This window comes from Eurosta solidaginis, chromosome 4 (genome assembly GCF_040869045.1).
Source record: "Eurosta solidaginis isolate ZX-2024a chromosome 4, ASM4086904v1, whole genome shotgun sequence".
Classification (NCBI taxonomy): Eukaryota; Metazoa; Arthropoda; class Insecta; order Diptera; family Tephritidae; genus Eurosta; species Eurosta solidaginis.
The window spans coordinates 170,604,982-170,625,736 of record NC_090322.1 but is presented as its reverse complement, the minus strand read 5'-3'; the positions used below and the strand labels follow the sequence as shown (position 1 = coordinate 170,625,736).

Sequence of the window (20,755 nt, the reverse complement as noted above, 5' to 3'; positions counted from 1 at the left end):
CCGCTTTAAGCTCTGCTACGAGCTACGTTGTGCTTTAGGGCGGAGCAGATTGCAAAATAAAAATTTTAAACGAAGCAAAAAAAAAAATGATTGCTATTCGCTTTGTTTTTTGCAAGGCGAATTCAATACCAGGTGTTGTTATCCCAACAGCTGATTACTTCTTGAAAATTTTCCATACAACGCCTTGTTCAACAACATGTCAGGTAATCGGATTCAATCAAAGCGAATTCAGTACTAGGTGTTGTTATCCAACAGCTGATTGCTTCTTCTTGATTATTTTCCATACAACGACCTGTTCTACAACATGTCAGTTAATCGAATTCAATGAACATTTTCTTTTGACTTGACATTCTTCTGCACAGCGAATTGGTTGAATTCACTTTGCCAGCACCTGGTATGAATTCGCCTTGGATTCAATGAAAAGTTTCTTTTCACTTGACATTCTTCTGCATTGCGAATTGGTTGAATTCGCTTTGCCACCACCTGGTATGGATCCGCCTTGGGTAAAAGTAAAAACAGTTTCAGGCGTTGTATAGAAAATAATCAAGAAGAAGCAATCAGCTGTTGGGATAACAACACCTGGTACTGAATTCGCCTTGCCAGCACTTGGTATGAATTCGCCTTGGTTATTTGTGATGTTGTTGTTTTTCCACTTGAGGTTTTAACTGTCGGTCTTTAAGTTGTTGTTTAATCTCTTTGTTATTGTTGTATTTTTTACTGCATTGGGACCTCACATCTATCCCCACGTTGCATTGCAAGCTGTTGAAGATAAGTAGCAGCATGAAAAAAGATAAAGTTCTATACAAGAAATGCCCAACACAGCAATATGGATATCGTTCGTAGTTTTTAATTTGCTATCTGCTCCGCTCTAGAATGACGCAGCTCATAGCAGAGCCTAAGAAGTGTTATCATTTTTTTATGCTATGGCTCTGCTTTGTGCTTTGTTCATGTTCAGAGCCGGAGCAAAATATATTCTCCACATTTGTTGCCTGAAAATGTTCTATTACATCTAAAGACCCTTAAAGAATCATTCAAGTACGGTCCCGATTTGATCCCAATATGTTTTCTTAAAAAATGTGTGGAATACATTTACCAGACACCCTTACTAATCTGTTTAACCTCTCCCAAAAAATTGCATTTTCTCGACGGCTTGGAAGGAATCTTTTCTTATTCCACTCCATAACAAAGGAAGCAAATCGTCTATTGAAAACTATACTGAAAGAGCAAAGCTCTCCGCTATCCCTAAGTTATTCGAAGCATTCGTTACTACTCACCTTATATTTTCGATTTCCACATTGATCGATAGTTCTCAGCATGGCTTTTCTAGAGGCAAATCAACCACAGCCAATTTGCTTGAATTTACAACTCACGTCTTTAATGGATTTAGAAACAATCATCACACTGACGTTATATACACTGATTGCAGCAAAGTATTCCACAAGGTATGGCACTCATTGCTTGTCTATAAACGCGAATTGCTTGGCTTTCAACCTGGCCTAACTTGCTGGATCTCCTCCTATCTTTGCGGCAGAACTCAAAGAGTAATTTTTAAAAGATTTGTTCGAATGTCATCGATGTTCCCTCGGGCGTGCCTCGAGGCATTTTGGTCCGTTTCTGGTTTTGCTCTTTATAAACGATATTTCCACAACTATAAAATATTCTAAAATTCCAATGTATGCCGACGACTTAAAGCTTTTTAAGTTATACGCCCCGATTGAAAAACGTTCTGTAGTCCAGTCGGATTTAAATTGTTTAGTTACTTGGTGTAATGCGAATTTTATGCCGCTCAACATAGAAAAATGTAAATTCATGTGTTTTTGACGTGGGAACGTACAGCTTCTTACACAATTAACGGCCAAACTCTGGAAAGCGTTGATGTTTTTGCCGACTTGGGAGTGACAATGAATTGCAAACTTAGTTTCAACCCCCATATTAATGCCACAGTCATCAAAGCGACCGGAGTTTTAGCATTTGTGAAAAGATGGTCAAAAGAGTTTAATGGTTTAATGATCCTTACGTTACCAACACCTTTTTTACAGCATTGGTCAGGCCGATATTAGAATATGGATCGATCATTTGAATTTTGAATCTTCGTACCCTCGCAAGTCGTAGAGAAATGCTAGATATAATATTTATGGCTAAACTATTAAATGGATCGATGTCAAGCCAATTTCATTTGAACGAATTAAACTTGAATATTCCATGCCGAGTTTCAAGGCATTATCATCTTATATATTATTTCTAATTGCTGTTTTTATGTACGGGTCCGTTTTTCGCTCTTATTTGGAATCCAAATCTATAAATAAAGTTTTGGTTGTAAAGATGGAGATTCAAACTATTAGCGAGCTTTGGGCAATTTTGGTCGTAGTGCTTTTGTTTAGCTATATTTTATTAAAATAATTTTCTAAAAATAAACGATTGTGAGTACATAAAGAAATCTTTTTGTACTGCATTACCGGCAGTTGCTCTCATACGCCAGATGGCAGCGCATGCTGTAAGTTTTAATTGATTGATAGAACAGCTATTTTCTGTTGATATTTGGTAAGAGACTTTTAGATTGGTTGCGCAAGATGCACACGGGTACGGCTCGTAAACCTATAATTCTTAAACAATGCAGAAGTAATTTCCAACTAAACGAGCCTTTTCTATGTTTGTATGAAGATTATAACTCTCACTCGAGAATACTTGATGTTTCGGACTCCGCTCTTTGCCATAAAAAACGGTTATATCTTCTCTTAATAATTACAAAATCATATGTATTCTTTTAATCTATTGCATTTGTGTATCTATATTTCTCAGCTGATGAGTTTCTCTGTAGCTGAGCAGTTTTAGATCTCGACGCTTAAGAAGCCACTGCCTCTCAAAGACTCGGTAACAATAAAAATTAGCATAAAAATTAAAAATTATGTATTAAAAAAAATGAACGGGATTAGCCTGGTTTCATCGGGCCACTTGAGGGCAGTGCGCTGCCACAACGTCCGAGAAAAAAAAAATACCCAATACTCGGAACTCCCAAAAATCATTTTTCGTAACTTTTTTTAATTAAAATATTTTTCCAATAGAAATCCAATTTCGAAACCGTAGGAAATTTCGGATGAATAGGTTTTTTCTAAAAAGAACTTTAACTTGTCTTAGATTCGACAAAGCAGTAACCCATCTGCATGTAAGAAAATAGTTTACGAATGAGCTGCCTATCCTGCCAAGAATAGTTGTACTCAATTTTAAAAAAGTGCATTTTTTAAATCTTGAACCCTTTTGTTTAATGCACAAATTACTTACTTAATTGGCGCTCAACCGTTTAAACAGTTATGGCCGTCCAACAAGGCGCGCCAGTCGCTTCTTCGTTGGGTTTACTGACGCCAATTGTACAAACTAAAGCAATTCAAATGGATTTCCACCTGTGTCTTCCAGCGGAGTAGGGGCCGCCCTCTTCCTCTGCTTCCATAGGCGGCTTCGGACAAAAATACTTTCTTAGCTGGAGCATCATATTTCATTTGCATAACATGGCCTAGCCAGCGTAGCCACAGCATTTTAATTCGTTGAACTATGTTTATGGTCTGAGTAAAGCTGCGTAGAAGATTTACGGACCATCTTTCGAAGAAGTTTTCTCTTTAACAGTCCCAAAGCCGCCTCAATTGATGTTGTCATGGTCTTTGCTTCTTCACCATATAGCAGGACGGGAACGATAAGTGACTTGTAAAGCATGATTTTTGTTTGCCGAAAGAGGACTTTACATTTCAATCGCTTAACCAAATCAATACTTGGCGTGATTTACCACTGAGGAGATTTAGGCCGAGCTTCTCTTCCAAGACCGTCGTTATGGTAGGCGCGGACACTGCCACCACACCACGGCGGCCGTCAACGAATTCTTTTATTATTACTACACGAAGTCTTTTACTATTTCGAAACTATGGCTGCCAACAGTGTCGTAGTTGCCAAGGCTTAAATCCGCTGACTCTTTTGCTTGATGACAGCAGGTACCTGTTCCCATTCACCATCAATTTTCTATACAATGACAATTACTCATTTTACTGTCCTCTCTAAGGTAGGTGAGGAAAAAGTTAGGCGACCCAACGTTTTCTTATTCCATACACGAAAAAAATTTGAGCCTAAAACTCAGTTTTTCAGTGCGAATTCATTTTACTTAAGTTAAGCTGCAAATTCGTAAGTTATCCATCACAGTCGCAGCCATTTTGCAATTGCGTCGAAGCTTCAACGAAGGCGTTTACGATGGCTCCTTCTGATATAGCTGCGAGGATGACAAAGAACTACTCAAATTCGAACGTAATTGGTTTAATACGTAATAAGTTAGATTTAACGATGAGCTGTATGAGCTTTACGCAGCCATAGGGCACAGTTCAACAAATAAATACCCAGCGACTGCGTTAGCTAGGTCATGACTGTATGAAGAAGTATACTGATCGGAACTTATGCAAACAGGTTTTCAAGCCTATGGTGAGTTCATGTGAAAACGAAAATGGCGACCTGATAATCGATGACATCAGATTTGTAGGAAATCCTTCGCTGCTATTTGAAATGGAGAATGTGATGAGGAGTCAAATCGAGATACTGAATGGTTGATGATGGAAGTTATGTTCCACAACTAGATGTGGACTGGGCATGCAACAATGTACACGCAAAAGATATTCTGCCATCTAAGCCAACTATTGCGGAAGCAGCCTTTCTTATATCGCACATAAGGTTCTCACAACCAAGACTGACGCGCATGGTGCACTGGTTCATTTAACTTTATCACGGCTTCAGGACTAGTCCATCTGCTATTGATCACGTCAGCCTAAAAAATTCAGCAGAAAATAACTTGACCTGATTAGACTCTGATACTTATATATCAAATCCTAAGCGTTGCCGGCGTCGAGTACCGAAAAAATATTTAATGATGAGCAGTATGTGCTTTAACGGAACACACCAGAAGAAGGAGGTTTTTTTTTCAAAATTATAGGTGGTCGAGCTAAGAAAACCTCAGATTCCTGCTAAAGACGTCGATAACATACAGGTATATGGATCTGTTAAAGTATTGATGAAATCGTTCGACGCCTGAGGACTGTCTGTAATTTTGGTAACATTCAGTTTTCACAAACCAATTGGGTTATAACGACGTTCTATTTTTCATGTCTTTCCTGAAGGGATCCAGAGCAGTCTGTGCTTTAACGGAACACACCAGAAGGTTTTTTTTTCAAAATTTTAGGTGGTCGAGCTAAGAAAACCTCAGATTCCTGCTAAAGACGTCGATAACATACAGGTATATGGATCTGTTAAAGTCTTGATAAAATGGTTCGACGCCTGAGTACTGTCTGTAATTTTGGTAACATTCAATTTTCACAAACCAATTGCGTTATAACGACGTTCTATTTTTCGTGTCTTTCCTGAAGGGATCCAGAATTTATAGATACAACAATTACTCGGAAATGATTGTTGGCATCATAATCACACTATACAAAAACTTAAAATTAGTTTTACCGAGAGATATCGGACCATACAGAGAGAAATTTATCTAAGCGATAAACATGTCGAACAAATATCAACAACAGAAGAATCTCTAAAAAATAAAAAAAAACAGAATTTGAAACGACATCATACAGAAGATTGGCGCGCGATCGAATTGTCGCAGAAATGTCACGTAGCTTAATGAGCAATAAAAAATAAAGCCCCAAAAGCATATTTAAACAAATCATGCTAAGCAATTGAGCACAGTCAGCTAACGGTGTTCTTGCCTTGAGATCACAATAACATAACGAAAACCAGAAGAAACAACAGACACAAAACGCGTATAAGTTCCGCATAACCGAACTCGTAACTTCCACCCAGTTAAAAAAAAAAAATGAAACGCTTTCAACACCTGCTTTGCGTCTGCTCGATCGCATTAATTGTAGGTTATAATTTTTTTTTTTAATTCTATTGATTTTTCATTAAGATGATAACTAACATTTTTTTGCACTCTATTTCTATCAAATCGAACAGGCGTGCAGTACGACAACTTATGCTACATATAGCTCTCAAGGATCTGCGAGTAGTTATGGCAGCAGTAGCGGCGACGCTGCTGGAGTGGGTGGTGCTGCTGGTAGTGATGCATTAAGTGGTATCATACAAGGTAGCGGTGCTGGTGTAGAAGGTGATGGCAATGGTGTGCCCAGTCCATGTAATAAGGTGTATCCCGCTCAAAGTATTCCATACGCCTTGGGTCAAAAGGCAAATACAGTTAGCTCTTCGATTACATATCCACAAAATAAGGGTGAAATTCTTATTCATCGTCCAGCTGCTATTATTGTTAAACGTCCACCTACTCAAGTACTCATCAAACACCCACACCTAGTTGTCAAACCAGCACCAGTTATCTTACACAAACCTCCAGCAGTTGTATTGCGCAAGGTCTATGTGAAACATCATCCACGCCCCGTCAAGGTTGAACCAGTCTACGTTAATGTTGTCAAACCACCAGCAGAGAAATACTTTGTTAATGAGAAACAACAACAAGCTTATAATAATGGTTATGCTAGTGGTTATGGTGCCGGAGCTGGTGGTAGTGGTGGTGCTAGTGCTGCCGGTTCAGATGCTCAAGCTGCTGCCGCTGGATATCAGCTGTTGCAGGGTAACCAAGGATTGGCTGCTTTAGCCAATATTGGCAGTGAAGCACAAACTTCTTATGATGGTAGCAATGCCGGTTATAGCGCTGGTAGCTCGTCACAAGGCAGTTATCAACCAGCTGCACAGTATTAAGTTAATTTTCCATTTGTGTGAAACATTTTTTTGTTTCCTAAAACTTAAACGTTAACTTAGCGCAGTAGAAAGCACTAAGTCGTTGGAAAAACTGATCTTTCTTTAAATGTTAGAGAAGGTCATACTAGAAATTTTTTATACCGCACACCAAAGAGTGTTAATAAAGACTTCTTTTTTTAAAAAAACTTGAATTATTTATATTTTATTTTTCTATCTTGATCGTTAGGCGAGCTTTTGCTCGCTTCAAAAGTAGCGCGCCAATCGAAACCCCGAAAACCCCTTTCTTGGTCTACTGCTGCCATTCTTGAGTGTTGACTTGTCGACTAGTTGCATAATGGGTAATTTTGAAAAAAATCTCAAAATCAAAAATCTCAACAACAAGTAGACCTGAAGGCGAGATTTTGACTCTACCATGACCGTCCAAGCGCCAATATCCCGATAACTTGGGTAAAAGTGGAGATATTTTTACCAAATTTGGCACATGCTCTTATCTGGGGTGAGAATTGCCTACCTTTTCGATAGACAAAATTTCGAAAAGTTGCAAAATGTTATATTTTATTTACAAAAACCGGTGAAATGTCGGGAATATGAGGTGCGACCTATTGAATCAAGTACCTAAAATTGTTTGGACTGTTTATGGGATTTATTATTTAAGATATAGAAACTTGAGTGAGCTTATTTTTAAATTTATGTGGGTAATTTCACAGAGACTATCTAGCATCACTGATGAGTTTGAGCAGGATTCAGTACCCCAGCGGGTTAGGGGGTCAGAATATACCCGCAGTAGGTATGCCTGTCGGTAAGAGGCGGCTAAAATACCAGATTCAAGGGGATGTGTAGCGCAACCCTTCAGATTGCCAGCGCAATATATAGCTTCTCCAAATCCAATTGTCAACCTCACCTATCCGCGACGAATCCTGTTTCACTAACAGACGAGGCTCTGGCGACCCCAAGCTCCCCATGGAACTTATGGCTGGGGAAGAGGTATGGCTTGAAGGTTTAATGTGGCCATATAAATCGTTCCCGAGATGGTCGGGTTACCGGAGCGTACGGGATCTGTATTCGGCAAAGGACCATCACATCGATAACACTCCCCAAAGCCTTCTGAGAGCAACCTTATCGCTACAACAATAACAACAAGCAGAATTCAGAAAAACATGCCTTCAAAATTTTAACATGATATCTTCAAAGGTTTTTGAGATGAGGTGTAAAACTTTCGAAGTGGTATTTTGCGACAGAGAAACAATTTGGTTTTACCAAATCCCGACATGACATACCAAAATCCCGGCATAACGAAATCCTGACAACGCACAATTCAGACAAATTTACTCAAATTTCATTCTTACACAAACGCCCACGTAGAGGCGTTCTGCGCAGAAATGCTGTTGATCGCGTAGCCGGTGTTGGATCGGATAGTGTTGTTGTACAGAGATGTTTATTTTTTATGACATCATTTGTGTTTTCCCAATTACATGGTGTCGGGATTTAGTCGTGTCGGGATTATGAATTATCGAAATTTGGTCATGTCGAGATTACGTGTTTCGGGACTCTGTATTTGGGGGTTTTGTAAGTCGGGATTTTGAAATATGCAAATTCATGGATATAAATGTAGAACTCACTCAGAAAAGACTTGTTAGAACCATATATCCCCTCAAACATTATAGGAGTGCTCATAATTTCAGGCTCCGAAATGAGTCCAAAATATGTGAGAAATATGAGACTCAGAAATATGTTCGTAAAGGAGTTTTGTATGACTCCTGCATGACGAAATTTATGAGTCGTATGCGAAGAGTTTTAATTTAACAAAGCAACTTAGGGAGAAATATTCATATTTTTTTACTCAGCTGAGCAGAGCTCACAGAGTATATTAATTTTATTCGCTACCGGTACCCCCTAGCGGCATAAACTAATCGAGATATATATATACTTCTATATATCAAAATGATCTGGGCGAAAAAAGAAATTCATTTAGCCATGTCCGTCCGTCTGTCCGTAAACACGATAACTTGAGTAAATTTTGAGGTATCTTAATGAAATTTGGTATATAAATTCCTGGGCACTCATTTCAGATCACTATTTAAAATTAACGTAATCGGACTATAACAATTCATTACCAAAGACGGATAGAGCGATGAAACTTAGTAGGTGGGTTGACCTTATGGCGCAGAATAGAAAATTAGTAAAATTTTGGACAATGGGCGTGGCACCGCCCACTTTTACAAGAAGGTACTTTAAAGAAGGTAGGAGAAAATTAAAAAGTTCAGCAGGGCGAAATCAAAAGCCCTTGGAATCATGGCAGGAATACTGTTCGTGGTATTACATATATAAATAAATTAGCGGTACCCGACAGATGATGTTCTGGGTCACCCTGGTCCCCATTTTATTCGATAGCTCGAAAACGTCTTCACATATACAACTAAGGGCCACTCCCTTTTAAAACCCTCATTAATACCTTCCATTTAATACCCATATCGTACAAATACTTTCTAGAGTCACCCTTGGTCCACATTTATGGCGATATCTCGAAAAGGCGTCCCCCTATAGAACTAAGGCTCCCCCTCCTTTAAAATACTCATTAACGCCTCTCATTTGATACCCATATCGTACAAACACATTCTATAGTCACCCCTGGTCCACCTACATATATGGCGGTATCTCAAAAAGGCGTCCACCTATGGAACTAAGGCCCACTCCCTTTTAAAATACTATTTAATACCTTTCATTTGATACCCATGTCATACAAACACATTTCAGGGTTACCCTAGGTTCATTTTCATACATGGTTATTTTCCTTTATTTGACAAAGGATGAAGGAAAATCGGGGCGAGCAGTTTAATGTGAGTTATAAGGGAGTAATTTGATATGCTTGTAGGCGTATGAGTCGTGGCACAGTGAACGACGTACCCGACTCAAACGATTAGGGTTGCGGGTTCAAAGCCCACTGCAACCAAAAAACGTCACCCTTGGTCTACAATTTGGTCAATATTTCCCAAACGTATGTGATATTGAATTGAAAACCACGAAACCCTACGAAACCAACGCAGCTATAATTAATGATGAGCAGAGCTCACAGAATATATTAAATTTGTTCGCATAACGGTAATCTGTAACGGTATAAACTAATCGAGATAAATTTAGGCTTCCATATATCAAAATTAAAAATACATTGTTGGCATACGGCCCATCATTTCCACCTCATAGGAGTCATATATGAGTCTTTTATGATTATAGGTTTAGATTTTCTCGAGGCACATATTTCGGACTCTTATCGTACTCATAATTAAGAGCGCTTCCATAATATTTCATGGCAGTAAAATTTTAAAGATAAAAAATTTGATTTAGCTCTAAAATATTTACATATCGCCCCTCGCTCTTATTCTAAAGTAAGATAAGTCGTGACATAGTAGATGTACCGGAAGGTGTATCTAGAATGACAATTGAAAGCTTATTAAGTAAAGTATTTCATTTACATTGAAAAGATTTTTGTGCAAATCAATCAGCCCTATTCTGCATTTCGACTTGGATTGGAATTTTTTCGATTTGGCAATTTTGGTATTCTGTGTTCCAATCTCTTTCGATCCAATTTCGAATCGTTCGATTTTTTTCTGCATTTCGATGAAAAGTATTTTCTTTTTATTTTTTTTATTAATTTATAACAGAATTTTAACAAAAATGTAAGTAAAACTTGTTAAGAAACGTAGAAGGCTTGATGATGATTGTTTTTTATATGTTTGGACGTATTTGCCCCGCAAAAGTATCTAACACATACTTGAAAGCATCCTTGTTAAGTCGAACGTTTTTTTTGAACCTAAATAAGAAAATAAGTCATTAAACTTTACCACTTTTAAGTTCAATTTCTTACAATTCGTCACTCATCTCAAATGGATTACACAAATCTCGCAATATTTGTCTTTCCATTCTCGCCTGGCAATTTTCGTATGCGTTGCTTTCCAACTCCATACATAATGCCGCGGCTATTGATTCTATTATAATAGACAGCTATAATTTGTGTCTGTTCGTTGGGTGCAGTTATATGCCAAAGCAAGCTGCCGGAGTAAAGGAAGGTGAAGCGAAAACGTAAACAATCCTTGCGGAAAGAATAAATAAACATTTATAAAGTACTTTAGGCCAGTGCAATGAAATTAGCATCCTTAAAATTCAGACAATGTCAACTATATTCGTGCAGAATCCGTTTTAACAAAACTCGGTGGCCACGGCAGGGAATTGGCCAAAAGAACTACAAAAACACACTTACAATTATGAAAGCACTTCACTCAAAAAAATATAACAATGCGGCAATATATTCTATTGCTTTTTTTTGTACAAAATGGCGTGGATAATAAAATATAACCGTTTTTCGGTGTTTTTTAGAAATTTTCTTTAATTTATTTTGTTCCAATGTTCACACATTCCGTACCAACAGCTGATTTCGAAAAATCATTTGCTCTTCTCTTTACGATTCGTGGTAATGCAGAAAACCAAACTTCGATTAAAGCGGTGCGTAGAACGGGAACGTAGTCGAAATGCAGAATAGGGGTGAATATAAATTGAATTTAATATTTATTTATTAATTATTTATTTATTATTATTAGTATTAATAATATTATTATTAGTATTAATAATAATAAATAAATCCAAATGTTCATGCTATTCAAATAAAATGAATTGATTGCTGAAGAAAGATAGCAAAGGCAAGTTGATCCACTTTTTATACTTAGTTCAGCAGAGCTCACAGAGTATATTAACTTTGATTGGATAACGGTTGGTTGTACAGGTATAAAGGAATCGAGATAGATATAGACTTCCATATATCAAAATCATCAGTATCGAAAAAAATTCGATTGAGCCATGTCCGTCCGTCCGTCCGTCCGTCTGTCCGTTAACACGATAACTTGAGTAAATTTTGAGGTATCTTGATGAAATTTGGTATGTAGGTTCCTGGGCTCTTATCTCAGATCGCTATTTAAAATGAACGATATCGGACAATAACCACGCCCACTTTTTCGATATCGAAAATTTTGAAAAATCGAAAAAGTGCGATAATTCATTACCAAATACGGATTAAGCGATGAAACTTGGTAGGTGAGTTGAACTTATGACGCAGAATAGAAAACTAGTAAAATTTTGGACAATGGGCGTGGCACCGCCCACTTTTAAAAGAAGGTAATTTAGAAGTTTTGCAAGCTGTAATTTGGCAGTCGTTGAAGATATTATGAAGAAATTTGGCAGGAACGTTACTCTTATTACTATATGTCTTCTTAATAAAAATTAGCAAAATCGGAGAACGACCACGCCCACTTTTTAAAAACAAATTTTTTTAAATTCAAATTTTAAAAGAAAAGTAATATCTTTACAGTATATAAGTAAATTATGTCAACATTCAACTCCAGTAATGATATGTTGCAACAAAATACAAAAATAAAAGAAAATTTCAAAATGGGCGTGGCTCCGCCCTTTTTCATTTAATTTGTCTAGGATACTTTTAATGCCATAAGTCGAACAAAAATTTACCAATCCTTTGAAATTTGGCAGAGGCTTAGATTCTAGGACGATAACTGTTTTCTGGGAAAAAGGGCGAAATCGGTTGAAACCACGCCCAGTTTTTATACACAGTCGACTGTCTGTCCTTCCGCTCGGCCGTTAACACGATAACTTGAGCATAAATCGATATATCTTTACTAAACTCAGTTCACGTACTTATCTGAACCCACTTTGTATTAGTGTAAAAAATGGCCGAAATCCGACTATGACCACGCCCACTTTTTCGATATCGAAAAGTACGAAAAATGAAAAAAATGCCATAATTATATACCAAATACGAAAAAAGGGATGAAACATGGTAATTGTATTGGTCTATTGACGCAAAATATAACTTTAGAAAAAAACTTGGTAAAATGGGTGTGACACCTGCCATATTAAGTAGAAGAAAATGAAAAAGTTTTGCAGGGCGAAATCAAAAGCCCTTGGAATCTTGGAAGGAATATTGTTCGTGGTATTACATATATAAATAAATTAGCGGTACCCGACAGATGATGTTCTGGATCACCCTGGTCCACATTTTGGTCGATATTTCGAAAACGCCTTCACATATACAACTAAGGGTCACTCCCTTTTAAAACCCTCATTAATACCTTCCATTTAATACCCATATCGTACAAACGCTTTCTAGAGTCACCCTTGGTCCACATTTATGGCGATATCTCGAAAAGGCGTCCACCTATAGAACTAAGGCCCCCCCCCCTTCTTTAAAATACTCATTAACGCCTCTCATTTGATACCCATATCGTACAAACACATTCTATAGTCACCCCTGGTCCACCTACATATATGGCGGTATCTCAAAAAGGCGTCCACCTATGGAACTAAGGCCCACTCCCTTTTAAAATACTATTTAATACCTTTCATTTGATACCCATGTCATACAAACACATTCTAGAGTCACCCCTGGTCCACGTTTATGGCGATATCTCGAAAAGGCGTCCACATATAGAACTAAGGCCCACTCCTTTTTAAAATACTCATTAACACCTTTCATCTGATACCCATATCGTACAAAAAAATTCTAGAGTCACCCCTGGCCCACCTTTATGGCGATGTCTCGAAAAGGCATCCACCTATAGAACTGAGGCCCACTCCCTTTTAAAATACTCATTAACACCTTTCATTTGATACCCATATCGTACAAACAAATTCTAGAGTCACCCCTGGTCCACCTTTATGGTGATATCTTGAAAATGTGTCCACCGATATAACTAAGGCCCACGCCCTTTTAAAATACTCATTAACACCTTTCATTTGATACCCATATCGTACAAACAAATTCTAGAGTCACCCCTGGTCCACCTTAATGGCGATATCTCGAAAAGGCGTCCACCTATAGAACTAAGGCCCACGCGCTTTTAAAATGCTCATTAACACCTTTCATTTGATACCCATATTGTACAAACGCACTCCAGAATCACCCCTGGTCCACCTTTATGGCGATATCCCGAAAAGGCGTCCACCCATATAACTAAGGCCCACTCCTTTTTAAAACACTTATTAACACCTTTCGTTTGATACCCATATTGTACAAACGCATTCTAGAGTCAACCCTGGTCCACTTTTATAACGATATTCCGAAAAGGCGTCCACCTATAGAACTAAGGCCCACTCTCTTTTAAAATACTCATTAACCTTTCATTTGATACCCATATCGTACAAACAAATTCTAGAGTCACCCCTGGTCCACCTTTATGGCGATATCTCGAAAAGGCGTCCACCTATAGAACTAAGGCCCACGCCCTTTTAAAATACTCATTAACACCTTTCATTTGATACCCATATTGTACAAACGCATTCTAGAACCACGCCTGGTCCACCTTTATGGCGATATCCCGAAAAGGCGTCCACCCATAGAACTAAGGCCCACTCCTTTTTAAAACACTTATTAACACCTTTCGTTTGATACCCATATTGTACAAACGCATTCTAGAATCAACCCTGGTCCACTTTTATAACGATATTCCGAAAAGGCGTCCACCTATAGAACTAAGGCCCACTCCCTTTTAAAATACTCATTAACACCTTTCATTTGATACCCATATAGTACAAACAAATTCTAGAGTCACCCCTGGTCCACCTTTTTGGCGATATCTCGAAAAGGCGTCCGCATATAGAACTAAGGCCCACGTCCTCTTAAAATACTCATTAACACCTTTCATTTGATACTCATATCGTACAAACAAATTCTAGAGTCAGGCCTCGTCCACCTTTATGGCGATATCCCTAAATGGCGTCCATCTATAGAACTATGGCCCACTTCCTCTTAAAATACTCTTTAATACCTTCCATTTGATACCCATGTCATACAAACACATTCCAGGGTTACCCTAGGTTCTTTTTACAACATGGTGATTTTCCCTTACTTTGTCTCCACAGCTCTCAACTGAGTATGTAATGTTCGGTTACACCCGAACTTAGCCTTCCTTACTTGTTAGTATTACCATTTGTATGTATCCATGAAAAAGACAATTTTGTCTCCAAATCTCTCAGCTGAATATGTAATGTTCGGTTACACCCGAACTTAGCCTTCCTTACTTGTTTTTCTGTTGACATCATATGTAAGTACATATATGAAAATGGACTTTGCATCTTTAATTTCTACTGAACAATTCAAGTTATCTGCATCCTAATATAGTAAGTTTTTTTCTGATCTGTTGGGACCGCGGAATTGCTGCATCGGTATGCCCCATTCATAAAGAAATGTTAGGTTGTTTTTTCGTACATATATAATAGTCTAATGCAGAACTACTATTCCGCGTTCCTTTTGAAATCCCAATGCACAAATTGCAATTCCGAAAATTTCTCATTTATCAGCCAAAACAAGAGTATATGAATAAGGCTCATAAATGGATTCGAAAAGGGTCATTAAACAGTCTTTTTGGAGTCCAGTAAGTGCCGGAAATGAGCTATTTAAGACGCCAATAGGTGTCAAATATGACTCATATGATATATGAAATAATTTCATTGAAATTCAGCTCATGTTGGACGACCATCGCACGGTGGGGTATTAGATCAATCTAGCTGGCCAAATTTAAACATCAGGTATTTCTGTTCAAAAAGTCGTTGTCTCACTTCATTGTTATGAAAGGAAATATTTGACAGTAAATTCACGGTGTTCTGCGCAGAATTACTATGGATCGGGTCCCCGGTTTCGGATGGACCCATGTTAATTTTTTGGCATTACATAAGAAATGTCATTATGGGTATCAAACGAAAGGTATTTTACTCCGCATTTCTATTGACATTTTTTAAGAGGGTTGCCACTTAGGGTTGCCATCTCACCTTTTTATATTTCTTTTTATATCCACTACCATCTCGAAAACGGGTTAACCGATTTGAATCAAATTTAGTACATATTTATAGTATTACATTTTAAGACTTTTCACCTAGGTGTTGCCATTGAGGATGTGTTCACAAGGTTGCCACCTTTTGCCAATAAGGGTATCAGTCTCTTACAAAATTGATCACTGGCAGCCGCTTTTGATATTAAACTTTGAAACAAACACAAACTTATGTATTGCCTAAAAATTATTGACATGATATGTCATGAAAAAAGATAATTTTTTGTTTGCAAGGTTTTAAAAAATTTAATAAGAAAAGTAGTAGTATTACAAGTAGAATAACTTGGTTAAAACATGCGGTATCTAATCTAACATATGAATTAAAAACACATTTTCCTGTCCTAAAAGAAAATGTAACTAGATTTGATTAAGGCTAAACAAGTGAACAAGTATTTAGGTTAGAAGGGTATATTGCTTTTTAATCCAAAAATACATCGAACTGCACACAATTTTTATACAACTTTAGATGTGCGCGGTGAGCTCCGTTGACGTTACAGATGGGTTTTGGGGTATGTATTCTATTCAGGGAGTATATTTCAAAAAATTTTAATATTTCTAAAAGTCGAGTTTTGGCCAGCTTGATTGATTAAATACCCCACCGTGCATCGCAAGAAGGGAAATACGCTAATTTCGGAGTCCTAAGTGAGTTCACAAAGAGCGTAAACGCTCCAATTTAGGACTCCTTTATATCTCTTTTATGGCTCCAAATCTGCGTAGGGATATAATTTCTTTCAATTTCAATATTTATCTTTTAAAATAAATAGAAATAAATACAAGGCGCAATATAGTACATACATATGTATCTCCGAGATGATTTAGGCCAAGCTTCTCTTTCAGTTTACTGCTTTTTAATTTATCTCTACGAATTGGTGGAGCCTACATGTTTTTGCCAACAACGGCATTTGCACGGCAGACGAACTTTCGCTGAGAAGTTTTCATGGCAGAAATGCACTCGGAAAGTTTGCCAAGACGCTGGCGACGGTGGCACTTTTTTTCTAATTGAAAAAACAGTTTTTTTTTATTTTGGCCTTACTTTTCACGGGCCTTGAACCCAGGACCTTCAGTGTGATAAGAGAACTTGTTACTCACACACCACGGCGGCCGTCGTTTTTCTATGAAAGCGTATTTAAGAGCTCTATGAATAGACTCGTTTTCATTGTTGTAAGTCGTTTAAAGTTTTAAGATGCTTTTACGAACACGTAATGCGCTTTAACGGATTCCGAATAGTTTCTAAATTAATTTTTAAATATGTATATTTGTAAACCGCCTCTTTTAATTTTTTTTTTCTGATTTTCTTCTAACTCAAACCAAAAGAGGAATGACATAATTTCAACGGCCATAACGTCAATTGACGACCATTCTGTTTTTCTAAAATGATCATAATGGAAATTCATATTTTCTCTAAAAGGTCTGTTATTTTTTGTACATTTTAAAATGTTACTAAGTGCAAGATTTACAGTTGCTTTTTATTGTTTATGCTATATTTTCGTACAATCGAATGAAATCAGGCCTGTATTATGTTTTACGATCAGTGACTGAAAACCATTTTCACCTAAACGATAACCATACAACTGTCAAAGTATTTCTAAAAATTACAATTGATTGCGGATGAAACAAGTACTGTTTGTCACTAGTTCACATGTGTCATTAATCCGAACCACCATTTCAGAGCTATTGTGTTTCAAGGCGAATTCAGGACCAGTAGTGGAATTCACTAACTTTTTTAACGACATTTGCCATCGCTTTACTTGAGAATCGATAACTATAACGATTTAGTTATTCATAATTTATTTTGTATCGATATTTGTTTATCGACGATCAGCTGTGTTGTTAAATAAACGCCAAGTAAATTGGCTGCGTTAAAAATTTTAGTTAAAAAGAAAATCGGAACTTTAATTATATACTTTCTAACACGAAAAGCTGCTTTATAAATCAAATGGCATTTGAGTACTTGGCGTACGTTTTATCACAAGATGAAGAATTACTAAGTCCATCACCAGTGGACAGACACCTTCTTAGAGAAGTATATAACCCATTCCACTTTAATGGAACGGAGTTTCGAAAGCTGTACCGACTAACCCCCGACTTGTCTCATGATATTTTTTCCCAACTTGATGGTCAATTAGAGGGTACAAGAATAACTGAGATATCAAGAGAGAAAAAAAAAGAAATTAATACCGCATTTACTTACCTTTTGTTAAAATATGTAAAAACTTTTAAAAGCAGTTCGTATACGGAATTTATTTATTTTTGGCACTCCTTTTGTGCTTTTCGCATTTTTTAGGTTTCGTTAAGCTGTGCTGCCACCTTTCTACTATTAAAACGAAATTTAAATATCATTTATTTCGATTCGTTAAAACTAAGTTAGTGAATAGTACAATCGATAAGGCAAGCGACAAAATCGTTAATTAAAAACTCGACAAACCGCATCGTTATAAATTAGAGAATTCCACTACAGGTGTTGTTATCCCAACAGCTGATTGCTTCTTCTTGATTAATTTCCATACAACGTCTTGTACAAAAAAACTGTTAGTAGATATCAATGGAAATTTTCTTTTGGCTCGACATTCTTCTGCACGGCGAATTGGTTGAATTCGCTTTGCCATCAGCTTGTAGGGATTCGCCTTGATTGTGATTTGAAAAATTACTTTCGATCATGGATCTTAAAACATAATGCGAACCCAGCCATTAGTACAGACAGATAAAATGCGTACGAAGCATTTGAGTGCAAAAGTTGCTAAATCTATGAAAATTTGATTTTTAGAATTCGAATACATAAATGGATTCCAAAAAAAAAATGGTGTGCGGTACTACTGTATTTTGGTTTAATATCTATTGACTTTGTGGTTGTTGCCCTTATGTAAAATCCTCTTTTTCAAATACTTCGGTTCCTATTGCCGTATAAGAATGGTAACTTCGTCTAATACAATCTTTTTCGTTGTTCTTTATTATACAATCCTTGCCCACCGCGAATCTATACAAAGTCATAGCAAAGCGAATTCAGTCGAATTCGCCGTACAGAAGAACTGATTTCGATTAACTGACATCTTGTTGAACCAAGGCGTTGCTTGAAAATAATGAAGAGGAAGCAAATACCTGGTACTGAATTCGCCTCGATTCGTAGGAGAGCCGATCGTTTTAAGTCTTATTTGGATTAATTATACATGTTGCCAAAAAAAATCCCTTTTATATATTAAAGACTTGAACTAGAGTTTAAACTACACACAGAGTATATTAACTTTGATTGAATAACGGTTGGTTATACAAGTATAAAGGAGTCGAGATAGATATAGACTTCCATATATCAATATCTTCAGTATCGAAACAAAATTTGATTGAGCCATGTCCGTCATCAATGATATTTCACTTATCAATTTTTACTGTAAGAGGAAATGGGGAGAAATTTTTCTTTTAAACGGGCGGTGCCACGTGTTATGTAGAAAAGTAATTTATCTGAAATGAAATGTACAATTGAAGCTTACGCTGAGTATATAATGTTCTGTTACACCCGAACTTAGACACCTTTACTTGTTCTAATTGCGGTCATCATTTGACCCTAGTTTACCCATAGTTTTCTTAGCTCCGAATTTTCTTTTGGCTGAACATTTAACGTAAATTTAATTTAAGCAACACCCTCGCAAAAAAAAAAAACAAAATAAATAATATTTTATAAAATAAAAAATATTTTATTTTCAAGTTTTTAGTCTTTATTTAATTGCCTATTATTTCTCATTCTATTTAGTTCATTTAGTGACTCATTATATAAGTCCTCAAAACACAATCCTTCCAAAGACTTTACTCGACTTTGCGCCACGTATGCTTGTCCCTCCTCGAACTGCAAAGTATTTTGATGTCATTTCTACCGGACTGTATGTAATATTTGTTCCAAATATGAGCCAAATCGGACATCATAGGTCGCTTTCTATTCATGTATGTATTATGTGTTCCAAATATGAGCCAAATCGGACCACAAATACGATTTTTTTGAATATCTCGATCCTTGCGCCGCATAGTGCCGTTTTTTTTCATAGGCCGCTTTCTATTCATGTATGTATTATGTGTTCTAAATATGAACCAAATCGGACCACAAATACGATTTTTTTGAATATCTCGATCCTTGTGCCACCTAGCGCCGATTTTTTTTCATAGGCTGCTTTCTGTTCATGTATGTATTATTTGTTCCAAATATGAACCAAATCGGACCACAAATACGATTTTTTTTAAATACCTCGATCCTTGCGCCACCTAGTGCCGATTTGTTTTTCATAGGCCGCTTTCTACTCATGTATGTATTATGTGTTCCAAATATGAACCAAATCGGACCACAAATACGATTTTTTTGAATATCTCGATCCTTGCGCCACCTAGCTCCGATTTTTTTTCACAGGCCGCTTTCTATTCATGTATGTATTATGTGTTCCAAATAAGAACCAAATCGGATCACAAATACGATTTTTTGAAATATTTCGATCCATGCGCCACCTTTTTGTTCTTATTATTACATTGTCATCGGATTCTGAGCTATATTCCAAGTTTCAAGCTTGTAGCTTATCGGGAAGTTACTTAAATTTCAATTACAAAATTCGTGCCGCCCAACCAGCCTGTCAAGTCAACCTAAATAAAGCCGTTTAAAAGTGCTTATGTGTTGTGATCACACCAACCATTTCCGTCTACCTTATTAACATTAAAAAAGACTATAGAAAATGTTGGAAACTAGCAACAAAGAAATTGGCTAGCCCTTATGAAAATAGCTTTTTTCCTATGAGCGACGGCAGTATCATTTATGAGCTTGAGTCCAACCCATTCACGCGAAATTACACGCAAGGTTTCTCGCCATTACACAGGTTAACAAGCTTGTATGAAAATACATTAGAGTTTTGCATGCCTTACAGTACGAGTACATACTAACTAGTGCATTGTCTTTGGTCATCACACAGGCGCTCCTTCGCAATAGGTCTCGTAAATTGCAAACACGAAGGGACTCAAGCCAAACTCTATGGGTGTCAAGTCTCAACTCTGTAGTCGCCTTCACTTTTATGTGCTTCCAAATTGAAGTGTCGATAAGAACGAATTCTGGGCTGTGGCGTCTTCGTCCATTCGCACAAGTAAGCCTTTCGGCTTTTGATCTTATTCGC

General features: G+C 37.1%; 2 protein-coding genes across 2 annotated transcripts in view; both read left to right on the top strand.

Moving 5' to 3' along the window:
* Positions 1-20,755, top strand: part of Es2 (ess-2 splicing factor homolog) — a 174,993-nt gene that overhangs the window by 136,899 nt on the left and 17,339 nt on the right. The gene's annotated exons all lie outside the window — the stretch shown is intronic.
* On the top strand, positions 5,707-6,920 carry Cp38 (Chorion protein 38). The gene is made up of 2 exons (XM_067779197.1): positions 5,707-5,887; positions 5,980-6,920. Exons 1-2 carry the CDS (start codon positions 5,840-5,842, stop codon positions 6,733-6,735), a joined length of 804 nt encoding a protein of 267 aa, XP_067635298.1. The 5' UTR covers positions 5,707-5,839; the 3' UTR covers positions 6,736-6,920.